Raw genomic sequence first — 17,341 nt, forward strand, 5'->3', positions numbered from 1 at the left:
CCCACTGTCCGTCGTGTCCCCGATAACAATCGAAATTACCGAGGGGTATAAATATGGAAACACGCTTCGGAGACCAGCACTCGTCCATTGCTCCTGCCAGCCAAGATGAAGTTCATTATTCTAGCCACTCTCCTCGCCTGCGCCTGGGGTAAGTTGAAACAAAAACCTATTCCTTGGAAATCATTAAATTCATTTCTCTCCCTTTGTATTCACAAACCAATGTATTGATCTATATTTAAATGCAGCTGCTCCCCAGCGCATGGTTATGCCCCGTCTACCGGCTTCGGTCATCATGAAGGGCAAATACCAGCTGATCCCGGAGAACAAGATCGTCGGTGGAGCTGAAGTCGTCCCCAACTCACTTCCCTTCCAGATTTCCCTCCAGCGTAGAAGCCTTTCCGGTTCCTACTCGCAGTCGTGCGGTGGATCCATCCTTGACGAGCTTACCATCCTTGATGCAGCTCACTGCATTGATGGGTAGGCAATGAAACTAGACCTCATGTTTATCTTCCTGGTACTTGCCGACAGGTTTTAGCAGGGATTTTAGCTTTACCTGTTTTACACTAAATCATCGATGATGCTGTTTGGGTTTTATGTGGAGGCTAATGAACTTGTGTAACATTGCAGAGCCAACATCGCCAACTTGCGTATCGTCGCCGGTGAACACAGCCTGTCCGTTGAAAGCGGTCTTGAGCAGAACCGACTCATTTCTCGCACTGCCACTCACCCCCGCTACAACAGCGCTACATACGAGGATGACATCTCCCTGATTTTCGTAAACGCTTCTTTCTATTTAATTTATTCGTACAAAGATTGACGATTAACGAGTGTATGTTTTCTTTAATGCTGACTAACGAAAGTAATTGTTCTAAACTGTTTTACAGTTGGATGCTCCATTGGACTTGAGCGTTCCATCTGCCAAGCCCATTGCTCTGCCACCACCTACCAGCGAATTGGATCCTCCTGCTGGACTCATCATCACCGTTTCCGGATGGGGAACCACTAGCGTGAGTACATGAATCACGATGCTTGTGTAGTTCATTATCAATATTTATTTTGGCCAATTTCTTTTCTTATTCCATGTCATCTACCGTAGTCCGGTGGAAGCATTTCTGACGTCCTTCGCAGTGTTGATATTCCCGTTGTCTCTGACGCTGATTGCGACGTTGCTTATGGAGGTAAAGATATTTATTTTTTAGGTTTTTTTTTTTATTTTCCCCTGTGAATTCATAATTTTTTTTTAAAATTTAGGCACTGCTTCCTCTCCCTCTGTCTTCCCATCCATGATGTGCGCTGGTGACACCACCAACGGTAATACCAACTTCCTGTCAAGTTGATAGGCTACGTAGTTACAGCAACTTGAAGGGGGAGGAATTACAAAACCTTTCTTTATCGATGCCAATAGGTGGAATCGATTCTTGCCAAGGTGATTCCGGCGGTCCCCTCTTCACTGGCACCGGTGAGGCAGCAGTTCAACACGGTATCGTCTCCTGGGGTCAGGGATGCGCTTTTGCCCGATTCCCAGGTAAAAACTCATTTCGATTTTTCTTCTGCAACTATCCTTTTCCTTTGGGTTACTCTTAACTTAATTGCTTTCTTAAATTCGCGTAGGTGTTTACACCCAGGTTTCTTATTTCCTTGACTGGATCGCCGCTGCCCGAGGTTAAAGAAAACGACTCTATGTTTAAAAAACTTAACATCAAAACACCGTCGTCTCTCCATAATTCTAGTTTTGAATGACTGTTTTTCTTGTTTCTTGCGAAGAAAGTATTCGTTGGAACGTTGCCTTGGTCGGACGAAATAAACATGCAAAAACCACGTACGGACATCTGTCTAAGTATGTCAACAACCGTTTGGCATATGGCATTACTCATGAAAATAACAGGTTGCTTAAGCTTGGTACAACATCGTGAACGCAAGTGATAAGGACTGATGCATCAAACTACATGTTTTAAACGAAGTGAATTCTAAAAAAAAAAACTTAAAGCCCACGGTTTACATCCATTAGCTCTTAACGCTTAAGGAAGCCTTCAATCGTGCTAAAAAATTAGTTTTTAGTTTAACAAATTCTTTAAAGAATATTGTGCATATTACTTAAGAGTCTTCTAGAAAAAGCTACAACAGCTTCAGCATTCTATTTCAATCCATAAGCTCTTATCATTAGTGGGGACATGAAAACATCCCACTGGCTTTCGTGCGCAATTTTCAATACATTGGCATCAGGATCTAAAAAAAAAACGACCACGTAATATCGAATATTTTCTGGCATATGCGCGATCGCAAAATCCGAATTAGTAACCGTAAAAGTATCAGAACATAAGGATCATTTGATAAGAAACTAAAAATCACCATACGTGGCAGCGTTTCACTCAACGAGAGATTAACCATGACAGTAAAAGACGTTTTGATTGACACGCTATATCGTATGGGATACTTGGTGAACCGATGAAGCAACCGTACAGAAGTGTGTAAACAAATCTAGGTCGAAATTGTCTTATCATCGTAAACGCATGATTATGCGTGACACATTGTATAAACCCAGAGAAAACCCAATTAAAGTTTAAGATGTTCAGTTGGTAATCATTCGGCATAAAAAATTTTTTAATGCTACACACAATGGCGAATAATCAAAGCTTTAATAGCGTATTCAGTGGACAACATAAAAAGCAGTGCAAAGGAAAATGCACGATAATGCCGCACCGAACAGAGTCGAAATAGATTTCAAATGACGCAAGGACGCCTCTGATATAAAGAGTGACAAATCAAAGTTTACCAGCAAGAAGGACACGTTAACGTCACGAGATTCATGCGATAAGGAACAGGATGCCACAAAAAGTATAAATGCCAATGGTGGTCGAGGTGAATATTCGTCAGTCCGCAACTGTTACAATCCAAGATGAAGTTCATCGTTCTTGCCGCCCTTTTCGCCTGCGCTATGGGTAAACTACCGATTGTATCAAATGTATCTATTAATGATTTCATAAAGAAAAAAAAACAATATTCATGTGTCCAATATGACGTATGTTGGCATTTTTGAATCTCAATTAACGTTGGTCATTTTTCATATGTTATTACACAGCTATGCCACAGCGCATGATTCTGCCCCGCTTGCCGGCTTCGGTCATCATGAAGGGAAAATACCAGCTGATCCCATCCAACAAGATTGTTGGAGGAACAGTTGTTGAGCCCAACTCTCTTCCCTTCCAGATTTCTCTGCAGCGTCGTGGTGCCACTGGTTCCTACTCCCAATCTTGCGGTGGATCCATCCTCGATGCCAGCGTTATGATCGATGCTGCCCACTGCGTCCGAGGGTGAGCTTCTAAATTATATCATCATCAAATTAGATTTAGCCATCAGTATTTCGATCTGTATCACGTAAAGCTTGCAAATTTTCTCTCATTTGATTGATGGAAATTTAAATGATTTTGGGTGTTCCCTTCACAGAGTTGATGCTACCATCTTCCGTGTCGTCGCCGGTGAACACAGCCTCCGTACCGATAGCGGTCTTGAACAGAACCGTGATGTCGTCAGCTTCACCATGCACGAGAACTACAGGTAAAATTCACACTACTCGTTTTCATTCTTCTCATTAACAATAAGTCGTTTTCTTCTTGTACAGACCATTGACCTTCGAAAACGACATCTCCCTGCTCTTCGTAAGCAAATTTTTAACAATTGAGCCAAGCCGTTCTGGAAATGAAATTCATTAAATATTCATATTTCTATTTATTATTTAGTTGGATGCTCCATTGGACTTGAGCGTTCCCTCTGCCCAGCCCATTGCCCTGCCACCCCCAACATCCGAGTTGGACCCACCTGCGGGAACCATCGTCACCGTTTCCGGATGGGGAACCACTAGCGTGAGTTCAATATCTCTTCACTGTCCAGTTGATGAGTATTTTGAAATTGATGTTTAATTATATGTTTTTTGGGTTTGACATAGTCCGGCGGTGTCATCTCCGACACACTCCGCAGCGTCGATGTCCCAGTCGTTGATGATGACACCTGCAACCGTGCCTATGGTGGAACTACTGCCAACCCAGAAGTCTACCCATCCATGTTGTGCGCTGGTGACATCAGCAACGGTAATATTTGAGAACATTATCTCATTTATCTGTTAAATTTTTATGTTTCTTTTTTTTTCAACTATTCTAAACTAATAAGTGTTTCATTTTTAGGTGGCATTGACTCTTGCCAGGGTGACTCTGGCGGCCCTCTCTTCACCGGCACTGGTGCTACTGCCGTCCAACACGGCATTGTCTCCTGGGGTCAGGGATGCGCTTTGGCTGGTTACCCTGGTACGTACAACCATCTAGAATTATAATAAAATTAGCTAACCTTTTCCTTGTGCCTTTCTCTGGCGTGATCTGCGCAGTTTGATTGGCTAAATCGTTTTATTACATTGTCTTATTTCCATTTGCTACAGGTGTCTACACTCAGGTGTCCTTCTTCTTGGACTGGATCGCCGCCAACCGAGGTTAAACGTTATTAATGTACCGTGCACAAACTTTTCCTATTCCCATCCCCATAAAGCATTTGTAATGCGCCATCCTATGCCAATGTCATCTTTAATACTTTGTTCGCATCCGTACACTGGCATCAAGTACTAAGCACAAATAAACTGCATAGGGACGCAAAGCTTTGTTGACTGTTTATTCTCCCTTTTTGATTTACTTAATCATGATAATTCAAACTTTCTATATCGGAAGTATAAATGTACGATACGTGTTGAATAGATGGGAAGCGGTGAAGAAGAATGGAGTGAAAACTGTGTGAGTTATGGTACGGTTTTCTTTTGAAAATATATAGACAAAATTGTTTGGTTGCCGAAACACCGTATTTTCCATCTTCGAAAATGAAACCTCCTGTAGGCAATATCGTGGCTCCAGCAGGTTTCAGATAATAGCAATAATCATCGTTGCTTAAAAAAGCAATAATATTGGTCCAAGCTATAACGGCTAGTAAAACTTTCACAACTTATCAGATATAGATGAACGATTACGACCGTAAGGTGCTTTCAAGTGCATGTGTACTGTGTCGCTATACATGGATATGGCTAAAAATACAAACAAGTGAACACAAAGTACGCTCATTACCGTATCTGAATACCAAGGCAAATATGAAATGGTTTCAACAACGCAAAGCTTTTCTTAGCCGATTGCTTTGACCAATAGGAAAAATTAAAACACACATGTCAATCAAACTTGAACGTACCGTAAGTCGTTAACTGACAAATATAATAAAGTGCAATGATAAAAAGTCCAAGCTCGAGATAAGAAAAAGATGCACAACAAGTATAAATGCGAATCACGATGAGGATTCTTTATTCGTCAACCCTCTACGTTGTTTCCTCAAAACAAAGATGAAGATCATCGTTCTTGCTGCTCTGCTCGCCTGCGCTCTGGGTAATAAACATTCTTTCATACACTTAAAACAGTTTGTCCAACACTTCATTTTGAGCGAGATCACAAATAATTTCTTGTCGTTGTAAATGGTTAGCTATGCCTCAGCGTATGGTACTACCTCGGCTGCCGACCTCCGTCATCTTGAACGGCAAGTACCAGCTGATCCCAGAGGGAAAAATTGTTGGAGGAGCTGTCGTGCCTCCCAATTCGCTTCCCTTCCAGATTTCCCTGCAACGTCGTAGTGCCTCTGGCTCCTATTCGCAATCTTGCGGTGGCTCCATCCTCGACGCCAACGTCATCATCGATGCTGCCCATTGTGTCAGGAAGTAAGTAGTTGTTAAAAAAACAGAAAAAACATTTTCAAAATGTTAAATGAGTTTGATCGCATTGTGTTTAGCACTAACGTTGACGTCATGCGAGTTGTTGCCGGTGAACACAGTTTGTCGCAAGTCAGCGGACTCGAGCAGAACAGGAACGTTGTTAGATACACCATGCACGAGAATTACAACGCGTGAGTTTTGCATGTTATGTTCTTCTATTTTGCTAGTTGTCATCATTGTTGGTTAGTTTAGAAATTGAAAATACTAATACTAGCTGTTTTTCCCTGATAGCCAAACGTTCGAGAACGACATCGCCCTTATCTTCGTAAGACAATTTCTTATACTTTAACAGCAACGGGTTGCGATGGGCTTAATTTAATCAAAATGTTGTCTATTTATTTAGTTGGATGCTCCGTTGGACCTAAGCGTTCCGTCTGCCCAACCAGTCAACCTGCCACCCCCAACTTCCGAGTTGGATCCCCCCGCGGGAACCATCGTCACTGTATCCGGATGGGGAACTACTAGCGTAAGTTGCGTTTACATTTCGGTTTAGAGCTTCAATTAGCTTAAATTGTTCTCAATTGGGGGCTTGGAAATGTAGTCTGGCGGCAGCATTTCCGACAATCTCCGCAGCGTTGATGTTCCAGTCGTCGATGACGCTACTTGCGATGCTGCCTACGGTGGCACTGCCCAGAGACCACAGATCCTTCCTTCCATGCTCTGCGCTGGTGACATATCCGACGGTAACAATTGTTCAATTCGCTCTAACTATCAAACGCATTCGTTTTTATCATTGACTGCGTTTTTGTTTATGGTTGCCCAGTGGAAAGCCAATTAATTTTTCTTACTCTGACGATTTCGTTCTGTTGTGGTTTTGTTTTCTTTTAGGTGGCATTGACTCTTGCCAGGGTGACTCTGGCGGCCCTCTTTTCACCGCCAACGGTGATGGCACTTTCGTCCAGCACGGTATTGTTTCCTGGGGACAGGGATGCGCCCTCGCCGCTTACCCTGGTAAGAATTCGAATGTCGTGAATGCATGTGTAAATGAAAACAATATTTTGACGCTATTTTTGTTTGCTACAGGTGTCTACACTCAGGTGTCTTATTTCTTGGACTGGATTGCTGCCAACAGGGTTTAAGATAAGTAATACCCAAAAGAAATGTTACCAGCCTTTGCCATCTTGAAGTACTCACATTCGCAATGACTTCCTTTCATACGGTTTAACCATTTTTTTTTTCTTTTTCAAAATTTATTACGTTCAAAATATATAATGTTAAACTAAAGACTTTTGCATTTGCGCTAAGCATTTTATTTCATTAGTTGAACCGAATTATGAACATAAGAATTAAACTGAGGCGTTATACATCGTGAAACGAGTTTATCTTCACGCTACGTCAGTATCAGCAGACGGGCTGCAATCTATGTTATCAACCAAAATAACAAAAGTCAATAAATAACATGGCTTTATAAATCAGGAGTAAACTAACTCAAGGATGTTTAATCTAGACGTCGATAAAACATGGAACTTTTCACCTGTGTTTAGCTTTTTGAGGTGGATTACTTCCCATAGGCTAGACGCCCCTTTTTTTATTCAAATGCATTAAAACCTCTTGCCTAAACGAATTTGAATCGCGTTTAGGCAAAGGCTCCATATTATCACCAACTGTCTTGAAACCTTTTTCAGGCAAAGTCACCCGACGTTTTTCTATAACGCCATGTGTTTAACTTTTCAGCACCCATTTTTATGCCCATATACGGAATTGTACACAAATAGCAAACAACGGACACAACAAACAACGAGCACTGTTTGTACGAGATAGCGATTCAGTAATGTGTATCAACAAACAATAAAGCAGTGATAACATCCTGTAGCGCTGGCGAGCCACGATCAATCTTCTATGCTGCACGTCAAACAGATGTCCTCTACGTAGTTTTATAATTTCAGTTGTCAATTAACGGATGCGCAGTGTTGTTTATAGTAACAACAACAAAGAAAATGGACAACAACATCTACTCAAATGCTATACCGTATACGGCATAAATTATAAGATAGCCTTTGACAAAAGATACAATATATAATCGGTCTGTGGGATTAGGGTTAACCAAACAACCAATGAAATATGATATTTATTTACGTTGTATACTCAACGTTTTTCTTTCCCCCGATAAGAAAATCGAGACTGAAGATAAACGGAACTAGACTCTTAGAAGATAGATCGTTATTGTGTTGGCTTCATCCTCTCAAGAAACACACTACCGAAAATGAAGCTGATTATCCTTGCTGGGCTCTTCGTTTGTGCCTTTGGTAAGCCGGCCTAACATACATTGTGTGATACAATAGATAACATAGTAATTGACTCATAAGATAAATATGAGATCATTAATTTTAAACGTAAAATGAATGGCTGACTTAAATTATAACTGCGACTCAACAGCCGCCCCGCAGCGGACGATGGTGTTGCCCCGTCTTCCCATGTCGGTCATCTTGAATGGTAAATACCAGCTGATCCCGGAGGACAAGATCGTCGGCGGTACGGAAGTGACCCCCAACTCGTTACCCTTCTTAATCTCATTGCAACGCAAATTTTTGAATACGTACACGCACTCGTGCGGGGGCACTATCCTCAGCGAGTCTACTATTCTCACCGCTGCTCATTGCCTTGACGAGTAGGTCGTTTTATTTCTTTTCTTTGAATTACCAATGCAATGAATCACGATCAAATCGAAATTTTTTCCAATGCCTTCGAAACGTGATGATCATTTATGTACTGCTCCTTATCATAGGGTGGACCCTGATCTGTTCCGTGTGGTTGCTGGAGAGCACAGCTTGTCCGTTGACAGCGGCATCGAACAAATGGGCAAACTGGATAATTACACTATGCATCCCGAATTCGACCCCCTTACGTTAGAAAATGACATCGCTCTCATCTACGTAAGAATAGACTCGATTATCATGTGTGACCGTTAGCAGTTCACGAAATAAATAATCTTTGTTCTTTTTTTGGTATCACTTCCTGCCACCATTCTCATCTGTCATTGAACTCGATCACTTTTACTAGTTAAAAACGAGGATGTATTTGAACATAAGCGAAACTGTCCAGCCTATCAACTTGCCACCTCCGACTACAGAGCTTGATCCTCCTGCTGGACTAAGCGTGACCGTTGCTGGATGGGGAACCACCTCTGTAAGAGCGTGTTTTATATTTTAAGAAATAGACTAACCAAGCTCTCTTTGATCTTTTTTCATGTTGATTGTTGTGGGTTCGTGAAAATAATTAACCAAAAAAAAAAGGCCAGCGGAGACGTTTCCGACGTGCTGCTCAGCATTGAAATTCCTATCGTCTCCGACGGCGATTGTAATGCTGCCTATGCCGGAGAATACAACACGCATCCCGTCAAAGAATCCATGATGTGTGCTGGTGGAGCTCCCGGTCAGTAAAGAATAGAATATAGTCACGAAATATCTACACGCAAACCCCCACATCTAATTTGGGAAATCAGTGAATATAGCTAGTTGTTATTCCCACTGTTCAAATGGTAATTTTTCTAGGTGGCATTGATGCCTGCCAGGGAGATTCCGGCGGTCCTCTTTTCACCTCCGATAATGACGGAAATGTCACCCAACACGGCATCGTTTCATGGGGACGTGGCTGTGGTCTGGCCGATTATCCAGGTACATTCCTTTCTCTTCCTGCGTTCTTGATCAGTGTTGGACTGACGTCGCATAACAAAAACCCTAATGCTTGCATTCTGTTCAATCCAGGTGTCTACACACAGGTGTCTTACTTCCTTGATTGGATCAATGCAGAAATGATGCCATAAATCAGCACAAAAGGAACTACCCAAGATAATAGCTGTTAGTCAGACCAAAAATCTAAAAGCGTCATGTGTTTACTTGTTCGCTTTGTGGACTACTAGTTGTATGCTATTGCACTGTCCTTTACATCTAAGGACTGTTCTTTTTCCCGCATCAATACAGTTTCTGTCATGGAAGTTATATATATATATGTAGTTTCATTATTTCAGAAGAGCTTACAGTAAGAAACCACTCACTATGATCTGGTAAAGCAAAATATTCGATCTATAGCAATTACGAGCACGTATCACGATCCACATACGGTTGTCAAAAGCCTCGCCTCTGTGCCATTTACAAAAGCCATAAGCGTAATTCAACTTATTGTACTAAGTAATTGACACAGTGGTTTTAAAAGTACTCAAACACCTGTCCTGAAAAAGAGGGGGCATTGAACTATGCATAGTTTTCACTTCATACGACTATTAGATTTACAACCGTACACAACTAGGTATTATATTGCATAACTTGTAAGGCTGTTGCATCATTTCGTAGGGATCGTGTTCTAATTGACAATAAGGTGTGACAACTAGACGAAGTATAAATAGGCCTGGTTTAGCAAACGAAAAAGCATTCATGCTTCGTTCACATCACCACATTTGAAATGAACAAGATCGTCATAGTAGCCACTCTCGTCCTTTACGCTTACGGTAAAAGTATTTCAAACATGAACTTAACTTCACATTTTAGTTTAAGTTGTTCCTTTCAATCCTCCGATAGCCGCTCCCAAACGGATGGTGCTTCCCCGTCTGCCGGCTTCTGTGATCGCGAGCGGAAATTATGCGCTTATACCTGGAGACAAGATAGTCGGCGGTACGGAAGTCGTCCCCAACTCACTGCCTTTTCAGATTTCGTTGCAGCGCAAAAGTTCCACAGGCATTTATTCGCAATCGTGCGGTGGCTCGATCATCAACGAGTACACCATCCTCGACGCTGCGCATTGCGTTGAGGGGTAAGAAGCTCTTTTTATCAACTTCAGAACTTCATAAGTAATTTGACAAGGACTGCACGTAAGAACTGAAACTTGATTTATTTGCTAATTTTGTTAGTGTCAACGATGTTACTATTTTTCGTGTTGTCGCCGGAGAACATGACTTATCTCTTGTTAGCGGATTGGAGCAAAACCGAGATGTCAGTGGCTTCTTGATACATGAAGACTATAACAAGAAAACTTCGGCTAACGATATCGCCCTAATTTATGTAATAACAACTCTCACTATTTAATGGAATATGATAATATCCTGTTGCTTCTTACTGCATCATGTAACAGTTGGCCACACCTTTGGACTTGAGCGTTCCGTCGGCTAGGCCCATCAATTTACCACCACCGACTTGGGAATTTGATCCTCCAGCTGGTATTGTGGCTACCGTTTCTGGATGGGGAACCACTAGCGTAAGATCTCACTTTGAAACTGAATAACTAAACGTGACGTTTTTGCATATTGTTTTCGTTTTAAGTCTGGTGGCAGCATTTCCAATGTGCTTCTAAGTGTCGATATCCCCATCATATCCGATGATGATTGCAACGCTATCTACGCCGCCGATTCCAAGCCCAAAGCCATCTGTGAAACCATGTTATGTGCGCGGGGCTCTAACGGTCAGCAATGAACAAATTAAAATTAATGACATCAAGTGTACGCATATCGTTTTCCATTGCTTTTCGATTTGACCACGACAGGCGACGTCGATTCCTGTCAAGGAGATTCTGGAGGCCCGTTTTTCATCGGTACTGGAACTAACGCCATACAACTTGGTGTTGTTTCCTGGGGACGTGGTTGCGCTTCTTCCTATTATCCTGGTAAGGATTTAGTCTTTTAAAATTAACTCTTGGTTTTCATTTAGTTGTTTAAAAAAAAAATAGACGCCTAAGAAATTTGGTAACGGTTACTTAACATACAGAATTAATTGTCTAGGTGTTTATACCCAGGTGTCTTACTTTCTGGATTGGATCAACGATAATAGTCACTAAAGAACGTATGTCGTGATCGCTATGTACTACATTAGCATCATATAATACCTACTGACAATAAAATGTTTTACTGCAATTACTACGTCCCTGCTTCAATTTCTCTTACTTTAGAAATTTTAAATCATTAACATACGTCGTGCATGGTAGTTAAGCTCGCACAACCCACAAACATAATGCTGCGACTGGCTCGTAAAACTCGCTGGGTACAGACAATTGCTCATAGAAGTAGACAGATCTTGCGTTACAAATTGCAGCCTCCATCAGAATAACTACACTCTTCCACGTAATTCACACCCGCGACGACTTTGATCGCGTTCATTTCATGAATGTTCTTCTACATTCATGACACTGCCTACAAATGTTTGTAAAAACATGAACCGTGGTAATTACTAGTTATTGCGAGAGAATCTTGACATGCATTTCTGTAAAACTGGCAGCAAGTCGGCCAAGAAAAACTGAGATATCGAGCTGAACTCTGATCCGGATGAGCGATTAAAGGAAGACAATGATTGGATTGCTTAGAAGTTACACTCCAAACACACTTGATGGGACTGACGTCACGGAAGAAACCATACGTACACTTGCGTGATAAGAAACGGATATTGGTGGAGTATAAATGAACACGATTTTAGTCGAATAAGACACCACTTCTGACTTCTGTCATCAAGAATACGTAGCCAAAATGAATAAGTTTGTCGTCCTTGCCGCTCTCGTCGTCTGCGCCTTCGGTAAGAAGCCAAAGTTATTTATGTAATAGCATAGAAATTGTCAATCTGCTATTGTTCAACGTGGAAATCTTTTGAAAAATGGTTACAGCCGCTCCTCAGCGCATGGTGCTATCCCGTTTGCCATCTTCTGTCATCCTGAACGGCAAATACCTGCTGATTCCAGACAACAAGATCGTCGGTGGAACTGAAGTCGTGCCCAACTCGTTGCCATTCCAGATCTCCCTGCAGCGTCGATACTTCAGTGGTTTCTCGCATTCATGCGGTGGTTCCATCCTCAACGAGAACACCATCCTTAATGCTGCTCACTGTGTCGAAGGGTAGGTTATTATATCGATCAGTTTTTATACCCCGTTCTTCTTCAACAACTGGCTATAGATTTATAGCAATTGAATTGTTGTCTGAGTGGCATCGTATCATTTCCTGTACGAGAAAATGTAACGCATTCTTTTTGCTGTAATAGAATTAACGATGTCACCATCTTCCGTGTTGTCGCCGGAGAACACGACTTAACCCAAGTCAGTGGCTTGGAACAAAACCGAGATGTTAGCAGCTATTTGATGCACCCCGACTTTGATACTAACACCTTTTTCAGCGATATCGCCCTTATCTATGTAATTACTAGAGAGTCCAAACGTTTGTTCTTTTCACGTTCATTAAGAATGTTTGTGTAGTTGACCACGCCATTAGATTTGAGCGTCCCATCGGCTAAAGCCGTCAATTTACCACCACCTGTCACAGAGTTTGATCCACCTGCTGGAACAATCACCACCGTTTCCGGATGGGGAAAAACTAGCGTAAGATTCCGATTCTAACTAGTTTCCATGGATATATAATTTTTTACAGATTTTATTGATGTTGTACCACAGTCCGGTGGCAGCATTTCCAATGTCCTTTTGAGCGTCGATGTGCCCATCGTCGCCGACGCCGACTGCAACGCTGCTTATGCTGGTGAGAATTCAAATATGGTTTTAGCACCAAATTCTACTCTTGTGACTGCGTTTGATGCCTGGTCAGAAAAAAAAACGCGTACTTTATCTAACTAATAATTTTTGTTAATCAGGTCCATTCGATCCCAACCCTGTCCTCCCATCCATGTTGTGCGCCGGTGGCCAACCAGGTCAGTACCAATTTTGAATAGCTCGCGATATGGTGTCTGACGAATATATAAAATGATGGCGTATACGATTTATTGTAGGGGGCGTCGACTCTTGTCAAGGTGATTCCGGCGGCCCACTCTTCACAGGCACTGGAGCTGATGTCGTCCAGCACGGTATCGTTTCTTGGGGCCGCGCTTCGGGCTGTGCTTTGGCTGATTACCCAGGTATCTATCTGTTTTCTTCATTCATTGACATTGCTCGAAACGGCTGATGGCAAGCAAAAGCCAACTGACATTGATTTTATCATTGGGTTCTTCTAAATTATTGTCAAATATTTATCTGTAGGCGTCTACACACAAGTGTCTTACTTCCTTGACTGGATCGCAGCCAACACGCGCTAAATGGGCTACTTTCGGGCTGTACCTTCACCTATTTCATCCGGACTAGATTGTTTTTTTAAAACAGACTTTTGGCTCTAAATGAATTATGCACAATAAATTGCTTTCAAATATTCTAAATATTTCGAGAGTTTCTTGGTGTTTTTGTTGGGCGTGCCGGTTATCTATGTCCTTGCAATAAGGCGGGCATTTGGGCGTTAGACGTAAGGCAAATTTGGGCTTGGACGTTGGGCAAAATCCTATCGTAGGAAGGGTACCGTAAAGGATTTCATCCCCATCCTTCTCCATTTTTTAAACCTTTTTTGCGTCAAGTTGCAAACCCTTCCCTTTTGTACTTACGTTGGGGTACGTTTTTCCATTTCCATAGGAGTTTATGTGAAAAGGTAGGCCGAAGCGGATGCAGTTTACTTTCAGCAACGAGATAGCGAGGTGCAGTTTGTACACAGGTACAGTACTCATAGACAGTGCAATGTATGGTGATCATTGACTTAAGTTCTATGGACCAAAATGGGAGTGGCACAATTTTAGGTCCCATGTTTTCACTTGTTTTGTGCTGTCAGACTTCTTAAAATGTGACCGTTCTTTTTCGGATCAACCGAACATAGAACTGACGATCGTTCTCAACATTCATTTATTGTATGACAGTTTTCTTATATTTTCACGTTATCGTTTACCGTGTAGAAATCTGTACAGCTAGTGCCGAGCTCAACTTTAAACTTAAGTTATTCGGCCCTGTAGTCTGCACTTCACTCAACTCAAGTGTTGACGCACACATGCTCTTAATCCTGTAGCCTTAGCCTTATCCCTTAACCTTTAGCCTTTTAAGGTTAACTCTTGCTTTTCGGCTAGCTGTTAAAAATAGACGCCCACGAATTTGATAACGATTGCGTAACGTAGTGAATCAGTTATCTTGGTGTCTATATCCAGGTGTCGAACTTTCTGGACTGGATCAACGATAACAGTCACTAAGTAACATACGTCGTGCCCCAATGTACTACGTTAGCATCATATACTTACTGCCAATACAATGCTTTACTTTAATTCCTGCGTCTCTGCCTTAATTTCTCTTAATTTAGTCATTTCAAATCATCAACGCACGTCTTGTATGGCAGTAAAGCCTGCACAGCCCACAAACATAATGCTGTGCCTGGCGTGAGAAATACGTTGAGTACATACGATTGCTCACCAAAGTACTCAGTCGTTGTTTCCGAATTGCAGACCCTATTAAAAAAACTATATTCTTCTACGCAATTCGACTTCAGGTGCATCAAAACAAATTCATTCTACCTTTATGATTTTGAGTATACATTTTTTGTAGTAACCCAACATGAATTGTACTACAGTTCTTGTTGTAATGGGAGATCCTTGACATGCATTTCTGTGCCGACTGGTCGCATATCGATCAAGAAAAATGAGATATCAAGTTGGACTCTGAGCCAAATGAGTGATTAAAGAAATTTGATGATTGGATTGCTTAATAGTTTCACTTCAAACGGATCTGATCATACTTGACGTCATAGAAGAAACCCTACGTATACCTGCTTGATAAGAAACGGATACTGAGGAAGTATAAATGAATGCGATTTTAGTCAAATAAGACACCAGTTGGGACTTGTCTCATAAAGAAACACGTAGCCAAAATGAATAAGTTGATCGTGCTTGCCGCACTCGTCGCTTGCGCCTTCGGTAAGAAGCTAACGTTATTTATTTTATATCATAGAAATTATCAAACTGCTATTGTTCAATGTGGAAATTTTTTGAAAAATGGTTACAGCCGCTCCTCAGCGCATGGTGCTACCCCGTCTGCCATCTTCAGTCATCTTGAACGGCAAATACCAGCTGATTCCAGAGAACAAGATTGTCGGTGGAACTGAGGTCGTTCCCAACTCGTTGCCGTTCCAAATTTCCCTACAGCGTCGAAGCTTCGGTGGTTTCTCGCAGTCATGCGGTGGTTCCATCCTCAACGAGAACACCATCCTCAATGCTGCTCACTGTGTCGACGGGTAGGTCATCTTGTCGTCCAGCTTTTTTTTTTACCTTGTTCTTCTTCCAGCACTGACTATAGATTCATTAGCAATTGAATTTGTTGTCTGAGTGGCATCGTATACGACAAATGTAACACATACTTTTTGCTGTAATTAGAGTTAATGATGTAACCATCTTCCGTGTCGTTGTCGGAGAACACGACCTGTCCCAAGTCAGCGGTTTGGAACAAAACCGAGATGTTAGCAGCTATTTGATGCACCCGGACTATGATACTAGCACCTCTTCCAACGATATCGCCCTTATCTACGTAACTACTATAGAGTCCAAACGTTTGTTCTTTTCATCTTCATTTTGAATGTTTGTAGTTGACTGCACCATTGGATTTGAGCGTCCCATCGGCTAAAGCCGTCAACTTGCCACCACCTGTTACGGAGTTTGATCCACCTGCTGGAACAATCACCACCGTTTCCGGATGGGGTACCACTAGCGTAAGATTCCGATTCCAACTCGTTTTCCGTGAATCCATCATTTATACCGTTTTTTTTTATTTCGTACCACAGTCCGGCGGCAGCATTTCCAACGTGCTTTTGAGCGTCGATGTGCCCATCGTCTCCGACGCCGACTGCAACGCTGCTTATGCTGGTGAGAATTCAAATATGCTTTTAGTATCAAATGCTATGAATGTGGCCGTGTTAATATGTGTACTGTATCTAACTATAATTATTGTTATTCAGGTCTATTCGATCCCAACCCTATCTTCCCATCTATGTTGTGCGCCGGTGGCCCAGCAGGTCAGTACAAATACAATTTTGAACAGTGCGCGATGTACCGTTCGACGAAAACACAAAATGATGAACCTGTACGATTTCTTTTAGGTGGCATCGACTCTTGCCAGGGTGATTCTGGGGGACCTCTTTTCACTGGAACTGGCGCTGATGCTGTCCAACATGGTATCATTTCTTGGGGCCGCGGCTGCGCTTTGGCTGATTACCCAGGTATTTATCTTTCTTCATTCATGGGCAGTGCTGGGAACAGCTGATGCAAGCAACAGCAAATTGACAGATTGATTTTATCATTGTGTTTTTCTAATTATGCCAACCATTTATCTGTAGGCGTCTACACACAAGTGTCTTACTTCATTGACTGGATCGCAGCCAACAGGCGCTAAATGGACTACTTTCAGGCTGTCCCTTCACTCATTTCATCCGGACTAGACTGTTTCTTAAACAGACTTTTCGCTCCAAATGAATTAGGCACAATAAATTGGTTTCAAATACTCTAAACATTTCGAGAGTTTCTTGTTGTTGTTGTTGGGCATGCCGGTTATCTATGTCCTTAAGCCATAAGGCGGGCTGTTACAGAACTTTGAGTTTGGACGTTGGACAAAATCCTATCGTAGGAAGGGTACGATAAAGGATTTCATCCCCGTCCTTCCCCCTTTTTTTTAACCTTTGTTACGTCAAGTTACAAACCCTTCCCTTTTGTACTTACGTTGGAGTACATTTTCCGTTTCCCATAGGCGTTATTATTTAGAACGAAAAGCCGAAGTGAACGCAGTTTACTTTTAGCAACGAGGCTGAGAGG

The 17,341-nt window shown here is 42.0% G+C and overlaps 7 protein-coding genes across 8 annotated transcripts in view; all 7 read left to right on the forward strand.

Moving 5' to 3' along the window:
* On the forward strand, window positions 1-1,818 carry LOC130690869 (trypsin-1-like). Its single transcript, XM_057513736.2, has 8 exons — window positions 1-148; window positions 246-477; window positions 628-775; window positions 885-1,007; window positions 1,097-1,178; window positions 1,252-1,311; window positions 1,406-1,525; window positions 1,612-1,818. The coding sequence occupies exons 1-8, from the start codon at window positions 106-108 to the stop codon at window positions 1,665-1,667; spliced, it is 864 nt and encodes a 287-aa protein (XP_057369719.1). The 5' UTR covers window positions 1-105; the 3' UTR covers window positions 1,668-1,818.
* A 976-nt stretch (window positions 1,819-2,794) lies between these two features.
* LOC130690868 (trypsin-1-like) lies at window positions 2,795-4,638 on the forward strand. Its single transcript, XM_057513735.1, has 8 exons — window positions 2,795-2,939; window positions 3,080-3,311; window positions 3,445-3,555; window positions 3,620-3,656; window positions 3,738-3,860; window positions 3,944-4,085; window positions 4,179-4,298; window positions 4,427-4,638. Exons 1-8 carry the CDS (start codon window positions 2,897-2,899, stop codon window positions 4,480-4,482), a joined length of 864 nt encoding a protein of 287 aa, XP_057369718.1. The 5' UTR covers window positions 2,795-2,896; the 3' UTR covers window positions 4,483-4,638.
* A 646-nt stretch (window positions 4,639-5,284) lies between these two features.
* LOC130690867 (trypsin eta-like) lies at window positions 5,285-7,009 on the forward strand. The gene is made up of 8 exons (XM_057513734.2): window positions 5,285-5,405; window positions 5,500-5,731; window positions 5,803-5,916; window positions 6,017-6,050; window positions 6,129-6,251; window positions 6,327-6,468; window positions 6,614-6,736; window positions 6,809-7,009. Exons 1-8 carry the CDS (start codon window positions 5,363-5,365, stop codon window positions 6,862-6,864), a joined length of 867 nt encoding a protein of 288 aa, XP_057369717.1. The 5' UTR covers window positions 5,285-5,362; the 3' UTR covers window positions 6,865-7,009.
* Window positions 7,010-7,922: 913 nt separating this feature from the next.
* LOC130690866 (trypsin-1-like) lies at window positions 7,923-9,729 on the forward strand. Of its 2 annotated transcripts, none has more exons than XM_059495992.1 (7): window positions 7,923-8,026; window positions 8,160-8,393; window positions 8,511-8,658; window positions 8,786-8,911; window positions 9,019-9,157; window positions 9,277-9,399; window positions 9,490-9,729. In XM_059495992.1, the coding sequence occupies exons 1-7, from the start codon at window positions 7,989-7,991 to the stop codon at window positions 9,546-9,548; spliced, it is 867 nt and encodes a 288-aa protein (XP_059351975.1). In that variant the 5' UTR covers window positions 7,923-7,988; the 3' UTR covers window positions 9,549-9,729. The 2 variants fall into 2 exon arrangements, with proteins under 2 accessions (XP_059351975.1, XP_057369716.1); XM_057513733.1 differs by having other exon boundaries at window positions 7,941-8,031; window positions 8,162-8,393.
* A 438-nt stretch (window positions 9,730-10,167) lies between these two features.
* LOC130690877 (trypsin-1-like) lies at window positions 10,168-11,619 on the forward strand. Its single transcript, XM_057513743.2, has 7 exons — window positions 10,168-10,229; window positions 10,300-10,531; window positions 10,629-10,779; window positions 10,850-10,972; window positions 11,038-11,176; window positions 11,258-11,377; window positions 11,493-11,619. The coding sequence occupies exons 1-7, from the start codon at window positions 10,184-10,186 to the stop codon at window positions 11,546-11,548; spliced, it is 867 nt and encodes a 288-aa protein (XP_057369726.1). The 5' UTR covers window positions 10,168-10,183; the 3' UTR covers window positions 11,549-11,619.
* Window positions 11,620-12,211: 592 nt separating this feature from the next.
* LOC130690865 (trypsin-1-like) lies at window positions 12,212-13,813 on the forward strand. Its single transcript, XM_057513732.2, has 8 exons — window positions 12,212-12,276; window positions 12,365-12,593; window positions 12,737-12,887; window positions 12,948-13,070; window positions 13,143-13,224; window positions 13,337-13,393; window positions 13,472-13,597; window positions 13,719-13,813. Exons 1-8 carry the CDS (start codon window positions 12,231-12,233, stop codon window positions 13,772-13,774), a joined length of 870 nt encoding a protein of 289 aa, XP_057369715.1. The 5' UTR covers window positions 12,212-12,230; the 3' UTR covers window positions 13,775-13,813.
* Window positions 13,814-15,328: 1,515 nt separating this feature from the next.
* LOC130690870 (trypsin-1-like) overlaps window positions 15,329-17,341 on the forward strand; it is a 66,472-nt gene continuing 64,459 nt past the window's right edge. The window contains exons 1-8 of the mRNA XM_057513737.2: window positions 15,329-15,457; window positions 15,546-15,774; window positions 15,914-16,064; window positions 16,123-16,245; window positions 16,318-16,399; window positions 16,492-16,548; window positions 16,633-16,752; window positions 16,870-16,936. Coding sequence (XP_057369720.1) covers window positions 15,412-15,457; window positions 15,546-15,774; window positions 15,914-16,064; window positions 16,123-16,245; window positions 16,318-16,399; window positions 16,492-16,548; window positions 16,633-16,752; window positions 16,870-16,925 — 864 coding nt within the window. The 5' untranslated portion in view covers window positions 15,329-15,411 and the 3' untranslated portion in view covers window positions 16,926-16,936. The remainder of the gene's footprint in view (window positions 15,458-15,545; window positions 15,775-15,913; window positions 16,065-16,122; window positions 16,246-16,317; window positions 16,400-16,491; window positions 16,549-16,632; window positions 16,753-16,869; window positions 16,937-17,341) is intronic.

The sequence above is a fragment of the Daphnia carinata genome, chromosome 1 (assembly GCF_022539665.2).
Source record: "Daphnia carinata strain CSIRO-1 chromosome 1, CSIRO_AGI_Dcar_HiC_V3, whole genome shotgun sequence".
Lineage (NCBI taxonomy): Eukaryota > Metazoa > Arthropoda > Branchiopoda > Diplostraca > Daphniidae > Daphnia > Daphnia carinata.

Coding starts and splice junctions, on each gene's coding strand:
- LOC130690868 (XM_057513735.1), top strand. CDS start 2,897: ATGAAGTTCATCGTTCTTGCCGCCCTTTTCGCCTGCGCTATGG. Junction 3,556..3,619: donor ACCATGCACGAGAACTACAG/GTAAAATTCACA, acceptor CTTCTTGTACAG/ACCATTGACCTTCGAAAACG. Junction 4,086..4,178: donor CGCTGGTGACATCAGCAACG/GTAATATTTGAG, acceptor TTTCATTTTTAG/GTGGCATTGACTCTTGCCAG.
- LOC130690869 (XM_057513736.2), top strand. CDS start 106: ATGAAGTTCATTATTCTAGCCACTCTCCTCGCCTGCGCCTGGG. Junction 149..245: donor TCTCCTCGCCTGCGCCTGGG/GTAAGTTGAAAC, acceptor ATTTAAATGCAG/CTGCTCCCCAGCGCATGGTT. Junction 1,179..1,251: donor TTGCGACGTTGCTTATGGAG/GTAAAGATATTT, acceptor TTTAAAATTTAG/GCACTGCTTCCTCTCCCTCT.
- LOC130690867 (XM_057513734.2), top strand. CDS start 5,363: ATGAAGATCATCGTTCTTGCTGCTCTGCTCGCCTGCGCTCTGG. Junction 6,051..6,128: donor ACGACATCGCCCTTATCTTC/GTAAGACAATTT, acceptor CTATTTATTTAG/TTGGATGCTCCGTTGGACCT. Junction 6,737..6,808: donor CGCCCTCGCCGCTTACCCTG/GTAAGAATTCGA, acceptor TGTTTGCTACAG/GTGTCTACACTCAGGTGTCT.
- LOC130690865 (XM_057513732.2), top strand. CDS start 12,231: ATGAATAAGTTTGTCGTCCTTGCCGCTCTCGTCGTCTGCGCCTTCG. Junction 12,277..12,364: donor TCTCGTCGTCTGCGCCTTCG/GTAAGAAGCCAA, acceptor AAATGGTTACAG/CCGCTCCTCAGCGCATGGTG. Junction 12,594..12,736: donor GCTGCTCACTGTGTCGAAGG/GTAGGTTATTAT, acceptor TTGCTGTAATAG/AATTAACGATGTCACCATCT.
- LOC130690866 (XM_057513733.1), top strand. CDS start 7,989: ATGAAGCTGATTATCCTTGCTGGGCTCTTCGTTTGTGCCTTTG. Junction 8,912..9,018: donor CTGGATGGGGAACCACCTCT/GTAAGAGCGTGT, acceptor CAAAAAAAAAAG/GCCAGCGGAGACGTTTCCGA. Junction 9,158..9,276: donor GTGTGCTGGTGGAGCTCCCG/GTCAGTAAAGAA, acceptor TAATTTTTCTAG/GTGGCATTGATGCCTGCCAG.
- LOC130690877 (XM_057513743.2), top strand. CDS start 10,184: ATGAACAAGATCGTCATAGTAGCCACTCTCGTCCTTTACGCTTACG. Junction 10,532..10,628: donor GCTGCGCATTGCGTTGAGGG/GTAAGAAGCTCT, acceptor TAATTTTGTTAG/TGTCAACGATGTTACTATTT. Junction 10,973..11,037: donor CTGGATGGGGAACCACTAGC/GTAAGATCTCAC, acceptor TTTCGTTTTAAG/TCTGGTGGCAGCATTTCCAA.